At 39.2% G+C, this 27,067-nt stretch overlaps 1 protein-coding gene across 3 annotated transcripts in view; it reads left to right on the top strand.

Annotated features, from left to right (window-relative positions):
• KDM2A (lysine demethylase 2A) overlaps nt 1–27,067 on the top strand; it is a 104,201-nt gene that overhangs the window by 55,476 nt on the left and 21,658 nt on the right. For all 3 annotated transcript variants that reach the window (XM_082628265.1, XM_082628266.1, XM_082628264.1), the window contains exons 3-12: nt 4,571–4,709; nt 5,476–5,554; nt 5,953–5,999; nt 10,934–11,112; nt 16,381–16,487; nt 16,857–16,950; nt 18,130–18,283; nt 19,145–19,260; nt 22,832–22,958; nt 25,419–25,813. In XM_082628265.1, coding sequence (XP_082484391.1) covers nt 4,571–4,709; nt 5,476–5,554; nt 5,953–5,999; nt 10,934–11,112; nt 16,381–16,487; nt 16,857–16,950; nt 18,130–18,283; nt 19,145–19,260; nt 22,832–22,958; nt 25,419–25,813 — 1,437 coding nt within the window. The remainder of the gene's footprint in view (nt 1–4,570; nt 4,710–5,475; nt 5,555–5,952; nt 6,000–10,933; nt 11,113–16,380; nt 16,488–16,856; nt 16,951–18,129; nt 18,284–19,144; nt 19,261–22,831; nt 22,959–25,418; nt 25,814–27,067) is intronic.

Raw genomic sequence — 27,067 nt, 5'->3', positions numbered from 1 at the left:
TCACCTGTTTCACACCACACCCACCCCTCTGGCAACCACCAATCTATTCTGTGTATGACTCTGGATTTTGTTCTGTTTGTTTTGTTTTTTAGATTCCACATACATGCAGTGTATGTCTTTCTCTGCCTGATTTATTTCACTTAGCGTCATACTCTCAACCCTCATGTTGCTGCAGATGGCAAGATTTCATTCCTTTTTATGGCTGAGTAGTATTCCATCGTGTGTGTGTATGTGTGTGTGTGTACACATATACCACATCTTTCTTCATTCATCCATCAATCAGATCAACACTTAGATTGCTTCCATATCTTGGCTATTATAAATAATGCTGCAGGGAGCATAAGGATGCATATATCTTTTCTTTTTAAAAAATATTTATTTATTATTTATTTTTGTCTGCACCAGGTCTTCCTTGCGGCGTGTGGGAAATTTAGTTGCAGCATGTGGACTTCTTAATTGTGTCATGCAGACTCTTAGTTGCGTATGCGGGCTTCTTAGTTGCAGCATGCATGCAGGATCTAGTTCCCTGACCAGGGATCGAACCCGGGCCCCCTACATTGTGAATGCGGAGTCTTACCCACTGGACCACCAGGGAAGTCCCGCATATATCTTTTCAAATTCATATTTTCGTTTTCTTTGGTTAGATACCCAGTAGTAGAATTGCTAGATGATATGGTAGCTTTATTGATTGATTGATTGATTGATTGCTGCATTGAGTCTTCATTGCTGTGCGTGGGCTTTCAGGGGCTACTCTTCGTTGTGGTGCACGGGCTTCTCATTGCACTGGCTTCTCTTGTTATGGAGCATGGGCTCTAGGCACGCAGGCTTCAGTAGTTGTGTTACGCGGGCTCAGTAGTTGTGGCGCACGGGCTTAGTTGCTCCGTGCCATGTAGCATCTTCCCGGACCAGGGCTCAAACCTGTGTCCCCTGCATTGGTAGGCGGATTCTTAACTGCTGCACCACCAGGGAAGTCCCAATTATTATTATTTTTTTGCCATGCTGTGTGGCATGAGGGATCTTAATTCTGCAACCAGGGATCAAACCCACAACTCCTGCAGTGGAAGCATGGAGTCTTAACCACTGGACGGCCAGGGAAGTCCCTGTTATCTTTTTGATAATAGCCATTCTGACAGGTGTAAGATGATACCTTACTGTGGTTTTGGTTTGCATTTCCCTGATGATTAGTGTTATTGAGCATCTTTTTATGTGCCTCTTGCCACCTGTGTGTCTTTTTTGGAAAAATGTTTATTCACATCCTCTGTCCATTTTTTAATCAGTTTGCGGTACGTGGGCCTCTCACTGTTGTGGCCTGTCCCGCTGCGGAGCACAGGCTCCGGACGCGCAGGCTCCACGGCCATGGCTCACGAGCCCAGCCGCTCCACGGCATGTGGGATCCTCCCAGACCAGGGCACGAACCCGTGTCCCCTGCATCGGCAGGCGGACTCTCAACCACTGCGCCACCAGGGAAGCCCTGTATGAGTTCTTTATATATGTTGAATGTTAACCCCTTATCAGATAAATTATTTACAAATAGCTTCTCCCATTCCGTAGGTTTCCTTTTTATTTTGGTGGTAGTTTCCTTTTCTGTGCAGAAGCTTTTTAGTTTGATGTAGCCTCATTTGCTTATTTTTGTTTTTGTTTTCCCTTGCCTTTGGAGTCAGATCCAAAAAAAATTGCTAAGACCAATGTCAAGGAGCTTATTGCCTATGTTTTCTTCTAGGAGTTTTATGGTTTTAGGTCTTACATTTAAGTCTTTAACCCATTTTGAGTTAATTTTTATATATGGTATAAGACGATGCTCCAGTTTCATTCTTTTGCATGTAGCTGTCCAGTTTTCCCAACGCCATTTGTTAAAGAGACTAACTATCCTTTCCCCGTTGTATATTCTTGCCTCCTTTGTCATAAATTAATTGACCATGTATGTGTGGGTTTATTTCTGGGCACAAATGAATGCTTTCTAAAAGTGATTATTGTGGGAAACTGCATTTATTCCAATGGTGTTGTTCCTGCTTTTTGACATACTTGGAACTCATCTTTTGGAGTTCTCTTCAAAGACACATATATGAAATAAGGTGAGGAAGAGAACGGAGTGGTGTCTTCTAAAAAACAAACCCATTTAAGAAATTGTCAGTGAAAATACCACCCCCCCTTTCAAATATAAAGGTAACTAAAAATATTTTGAGCAGTGATGGCATTTTTAGAGTGAGAGGTCTACTAAAATTAGGTCTTTTGGCCTTTGAGCTGTGATTTATGGCAACAAAGTGCTAGGTAAGAGTGTTACAAAGTTTTTTGTGTTTTTTTTTAAATATTTCTTTTATTTATTTATTCTTTTTGGCTGTGTTGGGTCTTCGTTGCTGCACGTGGGCTTTCTCTAGTTGCCCCCAGCGGGGGCTACTCTTCGTTGCAGTGCGTGGGCTTCTCACTGCGGTGGCTTCTCTTGTTGCAGAGCACAGGTTCTAGGTGTGCAGGCTTCAGTAGTTGTGGCGCACGGGCTCTAAAGTACAGGCTCGGTAGTTGTGGCACACGGACTTAGTTACTCCACGGCGTGTGGGATCTTCTTGGACCAGGGCTTGAACCGTGTCCCCTGCATTGGCAGGTGGATTCTTAAGCACTGTGCCACCAGGGAAGCCCAAGAGTGTTATAAAGTTTTTTACCAAATATGGAAAAGATATCAGGTATCTGCCAGTGTTTCTACCTAAAACTGGTAAATTGAATCTTGCTCTCCTCTGGTGTGTAACAGTCAATTTTATTTCCTGTAGTTTTTATTTCTTATGACTTATTTCTGCCCTTTCCCTGATCCCATTCCCTAAGAGACCTTTCTACAGGGTCTCATTTTCTTACGTGTTTATGTAAATTCAGGTGCCATGTAATCAATTCTAGATCATCAGTATCTAACTTTAAATTCCAGGTTTGGTTGTTCTTAGCACATACTGGAGTAGGGCTACTTTACCATTCATTGCCTCCCACATGAATTGTCCTATGTGTATGTATTCAAGAAACTTCGACAAATTTTAACACTGGCTAAAGTAGAATATACCAAAAGGTAAATTTGCAGCATAAGCAACGTGTTATCTTAAAAAAAAAAAAAGCTTACAAGATTATTCACATACCATAAAATTCACCTGTTTAAAGTGTACAACTCAGTGGTTTTTAGTATATTCACAGAGTTGTGCATACATCACCACTATCTAATTCTAGTACATTTTTAATTTCTCCCAAAAGAAACCCATACTGTTAACAGTTACTTTCTATCTCTCCCTCTCCCCAGCCTGTTGCAACCATTAATCTACTTTCTATCTCTGTGGATTTGCCTCTTCTGGACATTTCATGTAAATAAAATTATGACTTTTTGAGGGCAGTGACCGAGTCTGAAGCTGCCCCAGGAGCTGGATCTGTCGTATCCTCTCTCTTCCACTTCCTGTTGCAAACAATAAAGGCCGTTCATACAGTAAAAAAATAAAAATGCAATTATGGTCTTTTGTGTTTGGCATCTTTCACTTAGCATGTTTTTAAGATTTTTCCATATTGTAGCACATATCAGTACTTCATTCTTTTTTATGGCCAGATACTATTCCATTGTGTAAATATACCACATTTTGTTAATCCATTCATTAATTGATTGACATTTGGGTTGTTGCTGCCTTTTGGCTATTATAAGTAATGTTGTGCTATGAACATCTGTGTACAAGTTTTTGTATGGACGTGCATTTTTAATTCTTTTGGATATATACCTAAGATTAAAATTGCTGGGTCATAGGATAACTTACTCTGTGTTTAACTTTTTGAGGAACTGCCAAACTGTTTTCCAAAGTGGCTGCAACATTTTACATTCCCATCAGCACTGTATAATGGTTCCAGTTTCTCCACATGCCCTCCAACACTTGTTATCGTCTACCTTTTTGATAATAGCCATCCTAGTGGATGTGAAGTGGTGTATCGTTGTGGTGTTAATTTGTATTTCCCCTAATGACTAATGATCCTGAGCATTTTTCATGTGCTTTTTGGCCATTCGTATATCTTTCTTTGGCAAGACATTATCGTTATGCTAAGTATTGATGGTCTGCTGTTTGGAATACTGTTGTTTAGATTAATTGTCTTTATCTGCTGTAAAAGAGTTTCTGTTTCATTAATTCAAATGTTTTAGTCTATTCTTGAAGGTTGTTTTAGAAAGCTAATCTAGAAAGGGCCTTCTCCATGAAAAAATTATGTTTTGTATCCTGGCCTGTAATGTCTATGAAGACAGTTTAAGCAATGATAGACAAATAAAATGTTTAGTAGACCCGATTTGGTCATATTTTCGTTGTAAATTTATATCTCTAGGCTCAAAGAGTTAGCAGTGGTAAAATTTACAAGTAGGAAACCTAGTGACTCATTTAAAATTTTGTACATTCTGAGAATATTAGCTGACCTTTAGTTGAGAAAAAGATAAGGCAAGGAAAATTGATGCTTTAGTTGAGAAATTGATGCTTTAGTTGAGAAAAAGATAAGGCAAGGAAAATTGATGCTTAACATAGCAACTGAAAGGCATGAAAAAGTACATGATTTCATCCTTATGTCCCTCTCTCCCCAGCGTGGTACCATGCGACGACGCTATGAAGATGATGGCATTTCAGATGATGAAATTGAAGGAAAAAGAACTTTTGACTTGGAAGAGAAACTCCACACCAACAAATATAATGCAAATTTTGTTACTTTTATGGAAGGAAGAGGTCAGTATCATTAGGGTTCAGACCTGCAGCCCCTTGATGTAGGAAGTTGTAGACTCTGGGAGCTGTGGGCTCAGCATCTCTGCAGCCAAAATACTGCCTGTTGATGCTGTGGTGCTATTTATCTGTATTTTCTCTTACTACTCAGTGCCACTCATGCACACACCCCCGCCCCAGTCCTCCCACCCTGTGAGTCATTCTCTGCTATATTGGAAAAAGCAAGCGTTTATTAGGGCAAGAATGTTGGAATTTTCCCCTAAAGGTCTCTTCCTTCTTCTTCTCCCATCCCTTGGTTTGGGTTTAATTAAGAATAGTATAATAAAAATCCTTTTATGCATGTACGTGCCCCACCAAAATTGAGCTCTATGTGTATCATGCAGCTTTGTTCCTTGGCAAACTGACAAGAATGTGATGGTATGTACTGTAGTGGACAGAGTTACATATTTAGGCTATTAAGTGACAGGGTGATGATTCCTGCTTAGGATTTATGAGATGACTCAATAGTACTATCCCCTGTTGGTTAAATCCTGAATTATTGTGGAAGTATAGATTTAGCAAACCCCTTGAGCCCTGCTTCTCAGTGTGCTCTCCCTATACCTTAAGAGATGCTTCTTAATAACAATCATGTATTATCTAACAGCAAAACTGTATACACAGAAATAGCAAATACCATCTCTACCTTATTACTTAGGATCCTTTTTATGGTCCTTTTGTCTTTTTCCAGCTAACCCTTTTTGCCTTTCTAACAATTGTTTTCCTATGGTGACAGATTTTAATGTAGAGTATATCCAGCGGGGTGGCTTAAGAGACCCTCTGATTTTCAAGAACTCCGATGGACTTGGAATAAAGTAAGTGTTTGCTGTTTGATTGGATGTGGTTGCAAAATGGCCACGTTACACCCAGGGCTATAGACAATGCAGTATTGATAATCCAAAGCATAGATCATTGAAAATATCTAAAACTGTGTTGTTATAGGTAAGTGAGAAAATATAGATGAGCTATAAAGAAAATAAATTTAAATCTCCTAAAATCTACCTCCCTGAGATAATCCCTATTAACCTTTTCTCATATATTCTTTTTTCCTATGTATATATGTACATATATACATTTATATTTAAAATATATTTTAATCCTCAATATGAAGATTGATATGTCTTGACTGGGGAGTTCTTAGTTCTTTAAGAAAAAACTCACCTGACTAGAGTAGTTGTGCTTCCCATTATACTTACTAGTGTTTGTTTCATAGGATGCCAGATCCAGACTTCACTGTGAATGATGTCAAAATGTGTGTGGGTAAGTATTAAAATTGAGGCCTTTGAGTGTCTTTGAGGCAAAGATCTAAGATTTACAACTGAGTCTTAAATCCCATACTGAGATTTAAGGCTTAGGAACATTGAACTATATATTTGATTGAGTATATACTACTTGAAATAGTTTCTTGATTAGAAACTACTGTTTAGCAACTGAGGATTTTCTCAAAGGCAGTTATAGAAGTTGCTTCATTTATTACTACTCATTAGACATACAGCATCTGAACATCTGCTTCTTTCCTACCTACTATTTTTATCACTGTGCATCCTTCCTTCTCTCCATGAAGAGCCTACCTTCCAGGGCAAAATTTCAAAAGTGAAATTTTATATCTCTGAGCCAAGAATGAAACTTCATTTATAATTCTCTTCCTTTCCCTAAAAGCCATGGAGAAATTTCCAGGAAATTTTCACCAATGCTACATTTGGTAACTTGGCTAAGGTTTGAAACTTTGTAAGCTGAGAGGTAGATTCATTAAAATTTCTCTTCATCAGTGATTGGTTAACTTGAGTCTTAATCAGAATTGTATTTCTTTTCTTTCTTCTTCTTTTTTTTTTTTTTTTTTTTTTTTGGCTGCACTGGGTCTTCATTGCGGCGTGCAGGCGTCTCTAGCTGTGGCACGTGGGCTCTGTAGTTGCAGTGTGCAGGCTTAGTTGCCCCGTGGCATGTGGGATCCTAGTTCCCCGACCAGGGATCGAACCTTCATCCCCTGCATTGGAAGGCAGATTCTTAACCACCGGACCACCAGGGAAGTCCCAGATTTGTATTTCATTATATTGAAAGTTTAGAGGGAAAAAGCAAATTAGAACAGTCTAATTAAAGAAGAAAACTTCCTGGGGTCAGTGAGGGTTTGGTCAATTTTCTGCAGATCATTGGTGTTCAGTGTGGCCCTGAGATGTGTCAGGATCCTTAGGAATTCAGAGATAGTTATTCTCCTATACATGATAAGGCAGTAAAGTGGATTAAAATATTTTAGAAATGTTTCTGACAGGACATGAAACAAAAGAAGTTTTCAGATGCTTTCCGCCTAACACTACAACTCCTATTATGTTTTGTCCTCTATGCTGAAGCTCCAGTGCAGTCTCTCCCTTTGAAATTAAGTATTGCAGTACTGTCTCTTGGCCACTTGAGGGCTCTTTTTAGACAGCTGGATAACTTCCGTTTATCCAAGAGATAAATGTCCTAGGTAGAGGAAGTTTCTCTAATTCCCTGTATTTTTCACCCCCCTACCTGTTTCTATGTTAGATTCCAGCTATCTGCCTGTCACTATGTATTTCCTATTACTTAGCACAGTCTCTGGAGTATAGTAGATACTCAGTAAATCTGTTTAGTAATTAAAATGCTTTCCTACTCTTCACAAGGCAGGGTTCTCAGGGGGCCTCGGAAAACCTAGTACTTGAGTACTTATTGGTCTATCGCTTGACTTTTTTTTTCCTAATGGACCTCCAGGAAGTAATTCCCTGGATCCACAAGCTAATGGACCACCACAGCTTTCCTCTATTGGTCAGGCATTCTTAGGGGTTTGTGGTCCACAGATGACCTGCATCAGAATCATCTGTGATACTTGTTAAAAATGTAGACTTCTAGGGCTTCCCTGGTGGTGCAGTGGTTGAGAGTCTGCTTGCCGAGGCAGGGGACACGGGTTCGTGCCCCGGTCCAGGAAGATCCCCTATGCCGCGGAGCGGCTGGGCCCGTGGGCCATGGCCGCTGAGCCTGCGTGTCCGGAGCCTGTGCTCCGCAACGGGAGAGCCACGACAGTGAGAGGCTCACGTACCACAAAAAAAAAAATATATATATATATATAGACTTCTAGATCCTGTCATAGACTTACAGTATCCAAATTTCTGAGCTATACAGATATAAGGACTGATTCACTCAGTAGCCTTCTTTTGCATTCCTTCTCACTTATCACTTTCTCACGTCCTCAATATGTTTTCTGCTAATAATGGTCTTTAGAGCCCTTCCTAACCGTATATTTTCCAAATAGACCTGTGGATGGTCACAGATATCTTTGTTGTGATTTAAAATAAAGCAGTGATTATATTTAAACTGACAGACTTATCACAAATTTCAAATGATGATTGTTAAAATGCAGTGAACAATATATTGGTGATTACAATAACCCATTATTACTAAATGTACTTTGGGTGATCCATTCTTCTTTTCTACCTAAAGTAGAATGTTACATCTCCAGTGCCAGTTCATGTCCCCAAAAGATAGTACACATGTTCTATTGTGTAAACTTTATATAATGGGATATATTGATTTTAAAGTGTGGACTCAAACAAAACTGGCTGCTTTCAAATCCCAGCTCGACTAATCACTACCTGTGTAACCTTGGGCAAGTTACTTAAATGTGAAGAACAGTGTCTGGCACATAGTATGTGCTCAGTAAAAGTTAGCTATTACTATGACTGTCATTGTTTTATCTGAGTGCTCTGGTAGCATTGGCAGAGTGGAACTGTGTTTGCCTTATCTATATTCCTACAGGAAAGCATTCACTTTTTAAATTTTTTTTAATTATGGTAAAATACAGATAACCTAAAATTTATCATTGTAATAATTTTAAAGTATCCAACTCAGTGGCATTAAGTATATTCACAGTGTGCAACCATCACTAATACTTAACTTCCAGAACTTTTTCATCACCCCTAACAGAAACTCCATACCCATTAAGTAGTCATTCCCTGTTCTCTCCTTCCCTCAGGCCCTGGCAACCACTAATCTACTTTCTGTCTCTGTAGATTTGCCTATTTTGGATATTTCATGTAAATGGAATGATAAAATATGCAGCCTTCTGTGTATGGCTTCTTTCACTTAGCATAATGTTTTTGAGGTTTATCTACGTTGTAGCATATAACAGTACTTCATTCCTTTTTATGGTTGAATAATCCATTCATTGTATGAGTATACCACACTTAGTTTTTGGTTTTGTTTTTAATTTCTTAGTTTTTCATTTATTTATTTGGTTGCGCCAGGTCTTAGTTGCAGCATGCAGGCTTCTTAGTTGTGGCATGCACATGGGATCTAGTTCCCTGACCAGGGATCAAACCCGGGCCCCCTGCAGTGGGAGCACAGAGTCTTAACCACTGCTCCGCCAGGGCAGTCCCACCACACTTTGTTAATCGATTCATCTGTTGATGGACATTTGGATTATTTCCACCTTATTGCTGTTGTGATTTAGAGCAGCTAAGAACATTCATGTGTAAGTTTTTGTTTGAACACTTGCATTAGATTCTTTTGGATATATATCTAGGAGTAGAATTGCTGGATCATGTGGTCGTTCTCTGCGTAATTTATGGAGGAGCTACCAAAGTGTTCCCATAGCACCTGCACCATTGTACATTCCTGCCAGCACAGTCTGATTTCTCTGCACCCTTGCCAGCCCTTGTTATTTTCCCTTTTTTAAAAAATGTAAATTGTGTCCATCCTAGTGGGTGTGAGTGGTATTTCAAGGCAGTTTTGATTTAGTGTTTGCCTTTTCTTGCAAATAATGAAGAGTAGGTTCAGTCCATTGTCTTACATTATCAGTTATCTTTTTATGTGTGTTCTGCCATGTCTGCTTCATTATGGCCATATTCTTGTCCTCTTGCCTATTATGTCTTATCTCTAACTAGACTATAAACTCCTTGAGGCAGGGGACCAGGTCCTAACACTGCTTGGTATATCCACCAAGCCAGGTGGATATATAGGTGTTCATTAGTTTCTTACAATCTTAATATTTCAGTGGCAACTTTTTATTCTCTCTCTCCCCTCCTTGACCACCATTTTCTTAACTTTTTAGGTGTACTGCCTCTCCATATCTTCTCTTACGTTGTTGCCTCTGCTTGGAATTCTCTCTGTTGAATCTTGTTGAACTTCTGTTTATTCCTCCAGGCTCAACTCAAATGTTTCTTCTTCCCCTTCCTTTTTTTCTTTTTTTAAATTTATTTATTTGGCTGCATTGGGTCTTAGTTGCAGCATGCGGGATCTTCATTGCAGCGTGCAGGCTCTTCATTGCAGAGCGCGGGCTTCTCTCTGGTTGTGGCGCGTGGGCTCTAGAGTGCGCAGGCTCAGTAGTTGCGGCGCGCGGGCTTAGTTGCCCTGTGGCATGTGGGATCTTACTTCTCCGACCAGGGATCGAACCTGTGTCCCCCGCATTGGAAGGCGGATTCTTAACCACTGGACCACCAGGGAAGCACCCCACCCGCCCCCTTTTCTAAAATCCTTCTCTGGTCAGTCTAGTTTAAAAAAATTTTTTTTTTTATTTTTCTTTTATTTTTACTGCTGTTTAACTGAGCACCTATTTTGTGTCAGACATTTTACCTCATTGAGTAAGTCCTCACAATGGCCCACAAGGTGATATTATTCCCAAGTTACAGAAGAAGATATTAAGGTTCAGAGAAGTTAAATAACTTGCCTAAGTAATATTAGAGCTGAGGTTTAAACTTGGGTCTCTGGCTCTGAGGCTGTTGTTTTCTCCCCTCTGCTATTTTATGCTGCCTCTGTGACATTCTGCTTTTTGTTGTGGTTGTTATAGTAGGTTGAGAATCTGATGTACATCTGTGTATCCATTAAGATGTCTTTACCATTCAGTAAATATTTATGGAATGAATGAAATTTCTCATCTATGAACGGTACTTAGTATTTAAAATTGTTAGGATTGAGTGAGATGTTGAATATAAGATTCAATGCCTGACCATATAGTAAACGTGCCATAGGGAGTGACTGTTGTTTTTAATATTAACCATTGTCTTTGTCATTCTTTATGATTTGATTTTCTGTCGATTACCTTGAAGGTGACAGCTATAGCCTATCTATTAGTGAATACTGTAAAAAAGAAAGGATAGTTTGTTTACTTTCACTTGTGTCTTATATTCTTAATATATTTAAGGATATTAGTGGCTCAGTAGAGATGATCAATGCATCTTTCATGGCAGGGAGTCGTCGGATGGTGGATGTCATGGATGTGAACACACAGAAAGGCATTGAAATGACCATGGCTCAGTGGACACGCTACTATGAGACCCCAGAGGAGGAGCGAGAAAAACTCTATAATGTCATCAGCCTAGAGTTTAGCCACACCAGGCTGGAGAACATGGTGCAGCGGCCCTCCACGGTTAGTCTAATCATTTTCTCCACATTGTCTTTGTCACCAAGAGGGTTGATTATACACTGGGAGAATTTATAACTTCTTAAACATACCAGGATAAGGATGAACAAGACAATTTGATAAGAATAACTTGTATTTTTAGAAGGTTCATCATTTTCCAACATCACTTCATTTTTGATAGGGAGAGGCCATTCTGATAATTTAAGAACATTGGCCTTTGCATGTAATGGAGAAAAGTCTTAAAATTCATTCTGATAAGAACTGTGAATAGGAAGTTTGCCTAATAAATTTCTATCCTATAGGTTTATACTTGCAGAGATGCTTGGGAGAAAACTAATTTAGAGCCAGATGATTGTATGAGATGGTTTCTTGAGTAGATTCTGTTGGATGACTAGTAGCACTAAATTGACAACCCATCCCGAGGGGAAGTTAGTTTTTGATGCTTAACCTTCTTGAGGTAGATACTGATTTAACCCATCTCTTATGAAAGTGGCTGTCTACAGGATGCTGAGAACACTCATTTCCCTAAGTGGGATTGGTTTCACTTTTAAAATATACCTAGTCATTTTTCGACCACTTTTATTCCTGTCTCAGAACTCACTTGAGTCAAGTATTCCACCTGGAACAGTGGAATTTGGAATGTACTAATGGAAAAAATGTACATTTTTTCGAAGTCAAGTTCTCAGTGTTTTATCCTATCTCCATTTAAATTATCCTAATTGTACCCTTTGACTTTCAAAGTTGAAATGTGGTATTAATTGGTTATAATACTGTTTTATATATACATTTATATATATACATACCTTCAACTTACTAGTTAGTTGCATTGTTTTTATCACTAACACATTGGTATGTACAGACCAAAGGGAAAATGTTGTCAGTGTTATGTGAAGAGACTATAATTTTTGTCATTGTTTCTTGTTATTGGAGATGCTACACCAAATACAGAATTTCTCAAGAAAACTTTTCCCCCCTAAAATGACAAAAATCCTTTTTATATTGTCATTTGTTTGGTCATATGGAAATACAGGAAGACAGGTGGTTAGAATTTAGCCTTGTTATTAACCTAACAAGGTGCACTTAATAAATAAAGAATTCAATAAGAGAGATAGTAAGAATCACAATAACATTGTTTATAAATGTGTTCCTTAATATTTTTAGAATTTCAATTTAAGAGTAGTAAGATTGTAGCTGTAAAAGTAAAACTTGGCCTGGATCATACTTTTCCATTCTTAAAATTTAGAAATGTGTTATTCACACATGAAGCCTTCTTTGTAACATCCTTAATTTATTCATTTTGCCCCTAGTTTTAATGATAAAAATGCTACATCATTTTATAAAAATTAGAAAAGTACTCCACCATTAAATGGAGGAATAAAACCCATGGAAGAGCTCAGAAATAGAAAATTTTCTAGAGGGCAAAGAACAGTGCACCAGTATCTTCTAGAGACCTAAAACAAGGCCAGAAAGATTGAGTGAGCTATTATTACCAAAGTCACCTCCTAAAAGGAAGCAAGCTTTTTATGACCGTGCTATATAAGCAACAACATTCTTATTCTACTAGGGTGTTATTTATTTACTGGGGTATTTTCCCCCAAGGTATATCCCTCCATTTATCTAGGTCTTTTCTAATATATCTCAATAATGCTTAATAAAAAACCAACTTTATTGAGGTACAATTGATATACAATAAAGTGTACCCTTTTTAAGGGTACATTTCAGTGAGTTTTGACAAATGTATTCATTCACGTAGTAATCTTTTACATAAACTACATAATTTCTTGTTCACTATGATCTTCACACCTTCAGAGTGAGCTTATTGGTTTAAGTGCCCGCTGCATGCCAAGTGCTGTGCTTAGGTGCTAGAGGTACAGTGGAAAACAAGATCATTCTTGTCCTCAAAATGCTTAGAGTCTCATGGGGAAGAAAGACCAGAGAATTGGCATTTATAGAAACTACAATGTGGTAAGTGCTTCAAAAGTGAATAAGTACGGAATGTTGTGGGATCCAGTAGGAAGGACCCACCTAACCTAAACCGGAGGAGAATTGGGCGAAGTTTTTTGGAGGAAGCGGTACCTAGGCTTGACATGAAAGAAAAAATGAGGCAAAGAGAAGGAAGACCAGAATCCCAGTCAGGAAGAAGAATACGTGCAAAAGTAGGTGCAGGGAAAGTAAGGTGGGCAACTTTTTTTTTAATAAATTTATTTATTTCATTTATTTATTTTTGGCTGTGTTGGGTCTTTGTTGCTGTGCACAGGCTTTCTCTAATTGCGGCGAGTGGGGGCTACTCTTCCTTGTGGCGCGTGGGCTTCTCATTGTGGTGGCTTCTCTTGTTGCAGAGCATGGGCTCTAGGCACATGGGCTTCAGTAGTTGCAGCATGCCATCTCAGTAGTTGTGGCTCGCGGGCTCTAGAGCACAGGATCAGTAGTTGTGGCACATGCGCTTAGTTGCTCCGTGGCATGTGGGATCTTCCCGGACCAGGGCTCGAACCCATGTCCCCTGCATTGGCAGGCAGATTCTCAACCACTGCACCACCAGGGGAGCGCAAGGTGGGCAACTTTTAAGTGCTCATTGTGGGTGGTAGCGTAAAGTGGGATTCTCTAGTGAAGAGAGAGAGGTGATTTCTGCTGTCATCCCAGCAGTAACTGAGAAGTAGATGAAAAATAGCAGCAGATGTAATGTGCAGATTTGTTTGGTGATGGGGAAATTAGTTCGTGGAAGGCCATGAGCTGTTTTTGCACAAGTGTATGAATAGATTATGTCTTAGTTATTGCACTTCTTGCCAGTTTGGCCCTGTATTGGTACGGGACAGGTAGAAACTGTGATCATCCCTGCTGGAGACTTGCTGCCATATGGATGAGGCCATTTAGCAAAAGGCCTATCCAGAGCCTAAAGATTAAACTAAGAAAGAAGTATGAACACTTTACCATAATATTCTCTTGATAGTCAGATAATACCCAATAATATCAAATAAAGGGAGGCCAAAGAGTGACTTATTGCTGCAGGTGAGAAATTCTAGCCAGAGAAGTTCATCTATCTCTGAGTGAACACTTGACAAAAAATACTCATGTGTTCCTAACTTTTCCTCTCCCTATCCAGATATAAGAACTTATAGTGAGTATACTGAGTGACTCACAGTTTTTCTGTGTTCTGTTAAAGGCTTTCCAAAGGACAATACCAGGAGATGGGAGAAAACTGGCCACTACATTAAGAGAGCAGAAAGTAGATTTTGTTTGATAGAAAGAAGAATCTGGGGCTCATTCAGTGTTCTTAGGCCCAGTGGATGCTTGGTTAAAGCTGTTGGATCCCTGAGTGGAAATTCTGTGAAATGGGGCAGCAAGTTAACCTTCATAGTTGTTCCTCATCTTGCTTATTTAAACTTGCATATCGGGACTTCCCTGGTGGTCCAGCGGTCAAGACACCGTGCTCCCTATGCAGGGGGCCTGGGTTTGATCCCTGGTCAGGAAACTAGATCCCACATGCTGCAACTAAAGATCCTGCATGCTGCGACTAAGACCCAGCGCAGCCAAATAAATAAATAAATATTTAAAAAAAAAAAAACCTTGCATATCATTGGTGACCCCTTCCAAACACTCTCCCACAGTTTACATCTGAGTGTCCACTGGACATTTGCCTCATATCATTACGTACAGATTGTATGCATTTATCTAGATCTATGTTGTAAGGAAATAAATGATCAAATATATACATACGTAAGTTATAAAGCTTACCAGGTACATGTTTTTTATAGCCATAAGTTAGATACTTGGAACACCAGTGCTATGGTGAATCCATGGTTATTTGACTCACACTTTATCTACCTAAGACTGTTTCTTGGAGTTCAGTGGTTGGGTGCAGTCATTTGAAGGTACAGGGCATGTTAAAATTCAGTGTGAAGTGTTTAAATAAGTTCATACTGTTTTCATTTCTCATTTCTTTCAGCACATATTGGGTTGGCCAAAAAGTTCGTTCGGGTTTTTCTGTACGATGTTACGGAAAACCTAAACGGACTTTTTGGCCAACCCAATATTTAAAACAGATTCCTGGACTTCCCTTGGAGGTCCAGTGGTTAAGACTCCGCACTTCTACTTACTGCAGGGGGCACGGGTTCAATCCCTGGTCAGGGAAGTTCCCCATGCCGCATGGTGCGGCCAAACAAACGGATTCCTAAACTCTGATGACATCATTTCAAAAAATTTTTAACATGTATTTACATGTAATCCTCACAATATTCCTTTGCGGTAATGATCCTTATTTTACAGATAAGTTCCAGAGGCTCACATATGATCTTCAGGAAACTAGACCTGGAACTTCTGATTCCTAACCCAGTAGATTCTATAGCACATTGCTCATGCAAGCTACAAACCCCTACTGGAATTCTTTTCTCCTCCCCTCTCCCCTCCCCTCCCTTTTTCTTTCTTTTTCTTTTAAATTTATTATCTTAACCATTTTTTTAATGATTTTATTTTTTTTAGATTTATTTATTTATTTTTGGCTGCATCAGGTCTTCGTTGAGGAACGCAGGATCATTCGTTACAGCATGTGGGCTTTTCGTTGTGGTGCACGGGCTTCTCTCTAGTTGTAGTGTGCGGGTTTTCTCTTTCTAGTTGTGGCACGTGGCCTCCAGAGCGTGTGGGCTCTGTTGTTTGCGGCACGTGGGCCCTCTAGTTGAGGCGCAGGAGCTCAGTAGTTGTGGCACACGGGCTTAGTTGCCCCACGGCATGTGGGATCTTAGTTCCCTGACCAGGGATCGAACCTGCATCCCCTGCATTGTAAGGCGGATTCAAAAAGTACAGCTGATTATACTTCTCTCCTCTTCTTTTTTCTTTTCTCTTCTCTTCTCTTTCTTTCTTAAATGGTATCTTAGCTGCTCTAACAGTATTTATATCTTTTGGTAAGTTTATAGGTACCTTCTAGACAGTGCCTTTTATTGGACCAAAAAAAAAAAAAAAAACATTACAGCTGATTATACCAGTACTGACACAGAAGAGAGGGCTTGGTTGGATACTACTGCATCATTTAATGACTGTTTTGATTAGGTCTAATTTTATGATCGTGCTGATGGAACCATTAGTCTTTATTTTCACTTAATAATTATTTCTAGAATGTTTGCCTATTGATCCTAAGATTCACCAACATATAATTTGTTTGCTTAAAATTAAATTGTAGTCTTTCAGTGTGTGTTTTGAGAATTTCTGTTTTTCTTGACTTTAGAATTCTCTTTAATCCCAACCCTTCCTTTGAAGCCTAAATGTTCCTCCTCCTTTTTAAAGGTGGATTTCATTGACTGGGTAGACAATATGTGGCCAAGGCATTTGAAAGAAAGTCAGACTGAGTCAACAAATGCCATCTTGGAGATGCAGTACCCTAAAGTGCAGAAGTAAGTGGTTTACCCTGCATTTTCCTAGGTGTGCTGTGGGACACCAAAGTGATAGCAAGAAATGGTTCCTCCCTTTGGAACCTTGCTCTGGGTCCCAAGTGGTCAAAAAGGTGAATTATTTAAAGAGTAGACTTTAGTTCCAAAGGGAAGAGTGTATGTAAGAGCACCATAGCCCATGATGACATAAAGACAAAAAAAAGTATCTTCTGATAATATAATGGCTTGAGATTGCATTCCTCTCACCGACTGGGAGTTTATTAGGTGTAAAATAGAGGGAGTGGAGTACACAAGGGGAGAGTGTGGCATTGTGGTGAGAAAAGTCCTCTTTTTCTCGTCAGTGCGCTAATGCTACTGCTTTTTTTGGGTCAGGTACTGTCTGATGAGTGTTCGAGGCTGCTATACTGACTTCCATGTGGACTTTGGTGGTACCTCTGTTTGGTATCACATCCATCAAGGGGGAAAGGTACGGTCATAGTTGTGATGGGGGTTGAAATCTGAAGCTGGTTATATGAGTTTCCTTCAGTTCATGCATGCTTCATATACCCTGGAAACGAGTCTGTTAGGGGATTGTCCCCACTCGTATCTGGAGAGAATTGTAGATTAAGTTGACCTCTTGGCTAGAGTCCAGTAGGAATTACTATTCATCTGGTCCATTCTCATTTTACCAGTATTGGCACCACTACTTAGTACATCTCACTGGTCCTGTTTCTAGATTCCCAAAACAGAATTCTCCAAATGAAGGCAAGGAACTGGTTTTAGGAGGACAGGATAATTTCTCTACGTGGAAGTATAATAAAGTAGTAGAAGGAAACACAAATTGTGGATAGATTCACAATGAAATCAACAAATTGAGATCCAAACCACTTTTCCCTATATAGAGGCATTGGTCTGAAATGTAGCCATAAGAAGCCTTTAAGTCCTGTCAGAGGATATAAATAGATTTTGAAAGATTATCCTCATTCATAAAGACCTTTGTTCCAGCTTCTCAGAGTGCTTCTGAATGCTGTGTAAGAATGGAAATGTAGAATTAATATCAGAGGTTTATAGTATTACACTCTTACCGTTACCCTTTTTTCTCGTAAGAAGTGAAAGCATTTGTGAGAGAAAAGTAGAACTGGAATGAAAACAGATGATGCTTTTAAAATGTGAGGGCCAAATCTAGAACAGCTGTACCTCCAAATCCAGAGTCATTTTGTTTACTTTGGATCCATTTAAGTGGTATCTTAAGTTCTGTCCTTTCAGTCTTGGTTACTACCTTGGAATAAAGCAACTCAGGCCTGTGTTTTGAAGGTACTGTACCTAACTTACTGTGCTTCTTAGGACCATTTGCCAGCCAGGGGCAAATAAGGGACTGCCTAGGTGACAAGCTAAATGCCCTCCTTCTCTCTGAGTCCTGTATAGGTTCCGGGTTCTACAATCAAACCCCAGGGAAGCCCTAATGCTGTTTGATCAAGTGGAGGACAAAAAAGGTTCACTTCCTTGAGGCCTCTAGAATTTCCCAAATGGTCAAGTTCTGTAGGCTGGGAGGATTGCTTATTTCTTTTCTACCTGTTGGTCTTAAGTTTGTACCTGTTTATCAGTTGAGGGAGACGACTGGGTCATGTCAATGGCTGTTAACAGACTGAAGTTTTTTAACTCACAGGTCTTCTGGCTCATCCCCCCTACAGCCCACAACCTGGAGCTGTACGAGAATTGGCTGCTGTCAGGGAAACAGGGAGACATCTTTCTGGGTGACCGGGTGTCAGATTGCCAGCGCATTGAGCTCAAGCAGGGCTATACCTTCGTCATTCCCTCAGGTAAGCAAGATGCAAAAAAGTGGGTTGTCCACTCTAGCCACTTTCTTTTCTTAAAGAAAAATAAATTGATAGATTACCACCAACACCAAGAATGGTTATGATGCTGGAGTGGGCAGAAAACAATGGCGTGTTCTTTCTTATCATTACTGAGTAGATGCCAAGAATTTATCTTCTTTTTTAAAGTCTATGATTTTCCACTAAGAGTATGTATCAGAATTGCCAGTGGCGGCTTTTCAGATCTACATGTTTGAGCCCCACATTAGCCCTAGCTCTTCAGAATCCTAGGGATAAGACCTGTTTTGCAGGTGATAAACAGCCCCCTATTAAGAGCTACCTACTCTGCTAAGGGTTAGCTGTGAAGGCTAGAGTGCTAAATCAGTAATAGTTTTTATCAGGTAACTAAGTTCCAAAATAAGTACTTAGAGGGAGCATAGACTTTGGAGTCACAGACCTGGCATCAGAACTCTGACTGTGCCTTTACCTGCTAACACTACTTTGGTCAAATATTTAAATCCCTATCTCACTTTGTTGGGAGGAGTAAATGACAGTACATGTAAATTCTCTTGTACTAAGCCTGGTTCATATTAGGTGCTCCAAAAAATGCAAGCACCATTTATTGAAAGTTTGTTATAAACACTTTACATGTACTTTCTCAGTGCTTACCAACCACACATATAAAGTATAATTTATCCTGGTTTTATAGAGGATATTGGGGCTGCAAGAGATTAAGTAACTTGACCAGCCAAAAAGAGGCAGAATTAGAGTAAAAAGTGTGATCCCAGAAGTCTTGTACTAATGCTCTGAGAGAGCCATGTTACAATGTGTGCTTACAGCCACTGCCTTCCATTCCCTTTCTTCTAGGCTGGATTCATGCTGTGTATACTCCTACAGACACATTAGTGTTTGGAGGCAATTTTTTGCATAGCTTCAATATCCCCATGCAGTTAAAAATATACAACATTGAAGATCGGACACGGGTAAGTAACTCTATGTATAATTGGATTTGAAGACGTTTCTTACATCTTTCTTTACTCTGCTTACTATGTAACACTCAAACTGTTGTACTTTAATATATAAATGTGTATACTGCCTTTCTCAACTGGGGTTGTGTGAGAGAATTAAGCCCTATAGAAAATGATTTGTGTGTCTTGTTTTGTCAGTTTTCCATAGGATGTTACATAGCTGGTAAACCATTCTGGATATATAGGGGAAAAGTTACATGCATTGGATACCTTAAGGCAAGAATTGGCAAACTTTTTTTGTAAAGGATCAGATAGTAAATATTTTAGGCTTTGTGGGCCATACAGTATCTGTCACAAGCACTTAACTCTGCCTTGTAGAATGAAATACTTAAATAAGTGAGGATGGCTCAAATAAAATAACATTTTATTTATGGACACTGAAATTTGATGTCATATGTTTCTCATGTCACAAAACCCTCTCTTAGTTAGGTTTTCTTCCCACCCCAACCTCAGCCATTGAGAATGTGATGTTAACAACTGGTGAATCTTGGAGACTCTGTGGAAGTCTTAGTGGTACTGCTCTTTATACCTTTTGGTGGATTTGAAAGTTTTCAAAATCAAAAATCAAAAAATAACCATTAATGAAGAATTCACAACTTTTAGAAGGAGTAGTCACTGACCAATCTACTGTGAACATGATCAGTTAACCGTTTTGGTGCCTATTTTGAAACATTTATTCTGGTTGGAGCTATTATATTATACGTAAGATATATACGTAAGATATAAGATTGGTATTGTTGGAGTTACAGGGATTGCCCTGTTAGAACTGAGAGGATGCAGTGCTTTTAAAATGAATTTTATAGAAGTGAACTTCTGCTTGTTTGTTAAAAGTAACGAAACTACAGAAAACAGTAAGTAGTTTAGTAAGTTTTAAGTTATAGTAACAGTAAAAGTAGTTAAAATGTTTCAAAAGAGAAAAATTACATAATTTCAGAGTAAAATACTCTTATTTAACTCAAAGTCATTCTAAGAGGTAATACCACCTACACTGCTGTAAGATTCAATCTGAAAATGTTTTAAAAAAGCATTCCCTTTTTTGACTAAAAATAGCTATTATACCCATAGCTTAATTGTTTGCTCAGTTTGAGGGAAGAAAGAGAGAATATATATTCAATGGCATAGGTAAAATGAGCACCTTATCTGTGCATGAAAAATTTCCTTCAGACGGTTAAACTGGTAATAACTGATGTTGATTTATCTATCTAATTTTCCTGGACTTTGTTTATCAGAAAATGTCAAATTTCAGTATCTAACTGCTATATTATTCCATTTTTCCTAAGAACGGCTTAATTCTTTCATTCCAAATAGGAACCCTTCCGTGTTTCTATAACATTTCATTGGGTCCTCTACCTATGTACACACAGAGCTTTTTTTTTTTTTTTTTTTTTTTTACTTTCTACACCAAGCTTTTACATTGCCAATACCAACCTGACCTATGTTTATTATGTTACTAACTTCTATAAACTTACAGAATTTAACTTAAAAGAGAATGTATAGAGAATGCTTTAGGAAAGAAATATAAAGTGTTGTAAATTTAAGACAATGTTTTAGTTACTTTTGCCATGCCAGTGTAGAAATATACTATTTGAACTTGATTGTTGGTAATTATTCTATTGATAGCTCTTAAAGGCTCAGTAATTTTATAATGAGTATTAAAATTTTTCCTTCCAAAAACATTCTAACCCAGTCTTAGAAACTGCTGTGCTCTGTGGTGTCTAGCAGCATAGGTAAAATGTAATGGCACAGTTTGGATGTGTGATGTCTTGGCTATTATTAGTACAGTCTCTTGAGTTCCAAGTGAAAAATCAAAAGTTTAATGCCCATTTTATATTTTATTTATTTATTTATTTTCTGTCAGTATTACTCTGCTCTCAACAGAGTCCCAGAGGTTTTAGAATTTTGGGTTGTCCTGAACTTTTAATAAAGACCTTTCAGAAAAGTGTTAATAAACTTAAAAGGTGAGCAGAGAAGCCCAGTATATTATGTTTAATTTGGGGAGGATCAAGTATCTGTTAATTCTTGTGTTCCCTCCTACTGTACCAGAAGTAAATTAATTTGATTTTCAAATAAGGGTGGATAAACCTCTTCTAATTGTTAAAGACGTAGTGGCAATAAGAGACCGAGATTCAGAGCCTGAAGCCACTGCGTTTTAAAGCTAATGAAAAGTACATGTGTCTCCTGCCTTGCAATGAGGAAAGTGATCTCCTCATTCCACAGTGATGCCCTGTGACCTAGTGAAGGGTTTTGAAAAAGGGACTCCCATCTGGGTCTCCTTGATTGGGGAAGACTACCTGACATGGAGCTTTGAAAGGAGATGGGAACGTTTTCAGGAGTTACATATTCAAAACAATCCTAAAAGTATTGTTTGCCTTATCCTTTTGAGAGATGGCCTCTCTAAAAGAAGATGGGCAGAATATACAGGCATACCTCAGAGATATGGCAGATTTGGTTCCAGACCACTGCGATAAAGCGAATATTGCAGTAAACTGAGTCACATGAATTTTTTTGGTTTCCCAGTGCATATAAAAGTTATGTTTACATTATATGTAGTCTGTTAGTGTACAGTAGCATTATGTCTTAAAAAATATAGATACCTTAATTAAAGTATACTTTATTGCTAAAAAAAATGCTAACCTTCATTTGACAGTGCAGGGTTGCTACAAACCTTCAATTTGTAAAACTCAGTAAAGCAAAAGCACAATAAAATGAGTTATGGCTGTATTTAGGATAGTCCCCATGGTTGATCTTTCTCACTCGTTGATCCATGCTGATTTGCCATTTCCTTGACTATGGTAGATCTAAAGGGCAATTATTTTTATTATAATTCAGCTGGAATAATTTCAAACTACTTTTGGGGAGAATTGGAAAGAAGACTAAAGATAACAATTGATTAGGCCACGTGGAGCAGTAACCTGATTTGTGGACATACCATCTTGGTAGACTACAATGTATGAGACAGGCAAGCTGAGAGTTAATGGTGGGGGAAGTACTCAGTCTCATGTCCTAGAGTAGATACAGCTTGAGAATGCATCTCTAATCATACTTTCATATATGTAAGGACATAATAAAGACATATAACTTTATCTCATGTCCTGATTTCCTATTATATTCTGTGTTTCATGGCCTTCTGGTTCAGGGTAAAACCATAGTAAGGGCAAGAGTGGTTGGTATGCCTTTGTATCCTAAGAACCCTAAAATAATTTTCTCAATTAAGTATATTGTGTCCTACTAAGATTTTACTCTCTGTCTCGAAACTTGTTTTTGGTGCTCTCCCACGCAACAGGACAGCTTCTTGATAGTTCTAAATGGTCTTTCCAAGTACCTTTTATCTTTAGTGATTATTCCCCAAGACCAGCATTTTCTGCGTTGACGGATCCACTTCAGTTCTTGCTCCACGTGACAACTTAGGTTTGCAGGTTGCTTAGAGAGTGTTTTTCCCGGGCTAATTATTGCAGTGATCGTTTGTTACTCTCTTTCCTTGAGAATTGTCATCAGCTTGATTCTCCCATCATTCTCTGCTGCGTAGGTCCCAAATAAGTTCCGCTACCCATTCTACTACGAGATGTGTTGGTACGTGTTGGAGCGCTACGTGTACTGCATAACCAACCGTTCCCACTTAACTAAGGAGTTTCAGAAAGAATCCCTGAGCATGGGTAAGTGTTCCACCTACATGAACTTCCAGGATACTCTGCAGGACTCAGGGTGAGACTGGGACTATTCCGTAGGCTGTTGCTCAGTAGTTTTGTTTTGTTTTTAATTAATTAACTTATTTACGGCTGCGTGTGGGCTTTCTCTGATTGCGGCGAGCAGGGGCTACTCTTCGCACGGGCTTCTCGTTGCGGTGGCTTCTCTTGTTGCAGAGCACGGGTTGTAGGCACTCAGGCTTCAGTAGTTGTGGCACGTGGGCTCAGTAGTTGTGGCTTGCGGGCTCTAGAGCGCAGGCTCAGTGGTTGTGGTGCACAGGCTTAGTTGCTCCACAGCATGTGGGGTCTTCCCAGACCAGGGCTCGAACCCCTGTCCCCTGCATTGGCAGGCAGATTCTTAACCACTGCGCCACCAGGGAAGTCCAGTAGTTCTGTTTTTATAGTTTGTCTTTTTTTACTTATCTACTTAGAAGTACCAAATCCATTCACTGAAGTTGAACACCGGTTACAGCCAATCCTCCTGCCCAGATGTAAAAATTACTAGGGCTAAATGAAATATTCTGGATCTCATCTTTGTCTGAGTTGTTAGTACTTAGTCCTCACGAAAGTAATCAGTTGGAAATTCCCTGGTGGTCCAGTGGTTAGGACTCCGCACATTCACTGCCATGGCCCAGGTTCAGTCCTCGGTGGGGGATCTAAGATCCCGCAAGCCACACAGCGCAACCAAAAAAAAGAGAAGGGTAATCAGTTGTCTAAAATGTTTTATTGTGTAAAGAATGGTCTTTGGCACAATAAAAGCTAGGATCGTATCGTCATAATTACTCTTACTATAGTCCAGGCATCAAACTAAGCAGCTTATATACATTAAGTTGTTATTATTACCTGTGAGGTGTAGGTATTATTATGCATATTTTACAAATGGGGACATTAAGGTTCAAGGAGATTAAGAAACTTGTTCATGATCTAAGAGTTAATAAGTGGGAAAAGCTACAGCTTAAACCATGTTGGTAAGATTCTAAAATGTATTTTCTTAACCTCTGTGCTTTAATGTTTCCCCAACTTCTATCAAGAGAAATATTTTATTGGATGTCAAGATAGTTTCAGTTATACATTTTTAGGCTATTCCATGCCTTAAAAATAAAGAGGAGCCAACACTGTAGTATCCTGTGGTCATATATTTAATGGAGAGTCTTCAATCCAAGCAAGACACTTTTTGCCTTAGCATTTCCGAAACATGCTCACCAATACATAGCAAGATACAGAATTGTACATACAGCATGATCCTAATTTTGTTTAAAAATACATCAAGTCGGGCTTCCCTGGTGGCACAGTGGTTAAGAATCCGCCTGCCAATGCAGGGGACATGGGTTCGAGCCCTGGTCCGGGAAGATCCCACATGCCACAGAGCAACTAAACCCGTGTGCCACAACTACTGAGCCTGCGCTGTAGAGCCCACGAGCCACAACTACTGAGCCCATGTGCTACAACTACTGAGCCTGCGCTGTAGAGCCCACGAGCCACAACTACTGAAGCCTGCGCCCCTAGAGCCGTGCTCTGCAACAAGAGAAGCCACTGCAATGAGACGCCCACGCACCGCAATGAAGAGCAGCCCCCGCTCGTTGCAACTAGAGAAAAGCCCACGCGCAGCGATGAAGACCCAACGCAGCCAAAAATAAATTAATAAATTAATTAAATAAATTATAAGGTTTACAAAAAAAATACATCAAGTCATAGTGATACACATATGTATAGGAAAAGATGGAAAGAAGATACATCACACTGAGTTGTTATCCAAGGGTGGAGAGATATGGGATGAGTTATTTACTTCTTTGCACCTTCCTGTATTTTCTAAATTATTAATAGTCAACATGTGTTACTTTCATAATAAAAGATCAGTTAACATTTTAAAATTCTTCTTTCATTAAAACTTCTATTTTCACTTTGTTTTGATGATCAAAATCTTTCTTTTAAAAAATATTCACTTTGTTTTATTAGCCATGTTGCTAAGATTTCAATTCCAAAGCTTAATTTTATGGTGAAAACTTTGAACAAAACTACTTTTTAAATATATGTGCTTCATACTATTTTTTTAAAAGATAATGAAATCCCATAATACCCAAATTAAGTTTGAACTTGAAACTAATTTACAGCTATTAAATAAGTTTACAGCTATGAAACAAGTTCCATAGGTAACTTATTTCTAGCACACAGTTTAAAGACTGCACCCTTCCCAATCTTTAAAAAATCCAGTTGACTGTTACCTCAGTTGTCCTGCTAGCTCAGGATCCTATTTTTACCTCTAAATGGTTTTCAACAGTGGACAAATGGGTTGGAATAGGGAAGACCATTTTTAAAATGTGACAGCTTTGTCATTTATAACCTCAAGACCCTTCCCATACTACCTATTTCTCTTGTCGATCACATGGCCATGTGTCATGTTCTTACTGCATTTTCTCTTCATACTGGCAGATTTGGAGTTAAATGGGTTGGAGTCTGGAAATGGGGATGAGGAAGCAGTAGATCGAGAACCCCGGCGCTTGAGCAGCAGGCGTTCTGTCCTCACTAGCCCTGTAGCCAATGGGGTTAACCTGGATTATGATGGACTGGGCAAAACCTGCCGAAGTCTTCCAAGTCTGAAGAAAACTTTGTCTGGGGACTCATCCTCTGACTCTAGCAGGGGCTCCCACAATGGCCAAGTATGGGATCCCCAGTGTAGCCCCAGAAAGGACCGACAGGTGCATCTGACCCATTTTGAGCTTGAAGGCCTTCGTTGCCTTGTAGATAAATTGGAGTCTCTGCCACTGCACAAGAAATGTGTCCCTACAGGGATAGAAGACGAAGATGCTCTCATTGCTGATGTAAAGGTAAGGGTTGGTTATTTTGCATCATGGCTATTGATTTGGCTAGAGCATTTAGTTTATGGATTCTGAGAGAATATTTAGGAGGTTTGGGTAATCTTGGTTGAGCGAGAAAGAAGGGTGTGTGTGTGTGCGTGCGTGCGTGCGTGTGTGTGTGTGTGTGTGTGTGTGTGTGTGTTAGTTACAGTGTTTCAATTCCTAGAATGAGGTTAGGTCCCTGTTATGAAAATACTAACATTTGTACGTTCAGTTAGGACTTAAATCTAGTCCTAAAAATGCTGATTTCAGGCTGACCCTAAAAAAAGGAAGAGCCCGAGAAAATGTTTGTATTAAGAAATGTTACTTTGAACTTAAGTTACACTAAGATAAAGAGGCCTATTTCAGAACAAAAGTGGCCAATAACAATCTCTAGCAGTCTTACCCCAAGCAGATTTAGAGGAAAGAAATGGAAATGTTGGGTTATGTTGAGCATGTTTAACATATTTAGCTTCAAATTTATGTAGTATTAAGACTTAAATACATTGGGGCAACTTTTGAGAAAAGTGTCATTTTAAACAATTCATCCTATTGCTATATCAAGTTTCTTCTTGTTGTATATTTTTCTTCTTTCTCAGTAAGTCTCCAAGCAGTAGTATCTTCAAAGCCCAGCCCACCCCTCATATATTGGTCTCAAAGAAATGAGTTTGTTGTTAAGGAATCCAGATTTGAGCTGTCTGAACTGGAGAGAGTTCTATTAAATCTTTCCTTATACATAAACATTGGGGACTTCCCTGGTGGTCTAGTGGTTAAGACTCTGTGCTGCCACTGCAGGGGGACATGGGTTCGATCCCTGGTCAAAGAACTAAGATCCCACATGCCACCTGGCGCAGACACACACACACACACACACACACACACCCATTAATATGAACACCAAAAAGACTGTTTGGAATTATGTCTTGGATGCAGGGCATGGGTATGTGTATTAGAAAGCTAGTTCACCATTTATAGTAAGTGTTATTTTTCAGACCTGTCATATAGATTGTTTTAAGCCACAGAAGAATTTACAAGGAATAATTTTAGTGACCTTAAGGAAGGTGGGCGAAATATCTCATAGTCCATCTTTTCCATTCCTGATTCCTGATTCAAGTTTTCCCTTGGCCACCACTAACCAACCAGCTGAGGTGCTCCCTACCTTCTGCCAGGTACCTCAGGAAAGAATTCCAAAGACTGAGATAGGACCTAGACTTTTAAATTTTTTAATTTTTTCTTTCTTCGATT

Source organism: Mesoplodon mirus, assembly GCF_964341445.2.
Source record: "Mesoplodon mirus genome assembly, chromosome: 7".
NCBI lineage: Eukaryota > Metazoa > Chordata > Mammalia > Artiodactyla > Ziphiidae > Mesoplodon > Mesoplodon mirus.
The sequence above is the reverse complement of the archived record's forward strand: the minus strand, read 5'-3'. Positions and strand labels throughout refer to the sequence as shown.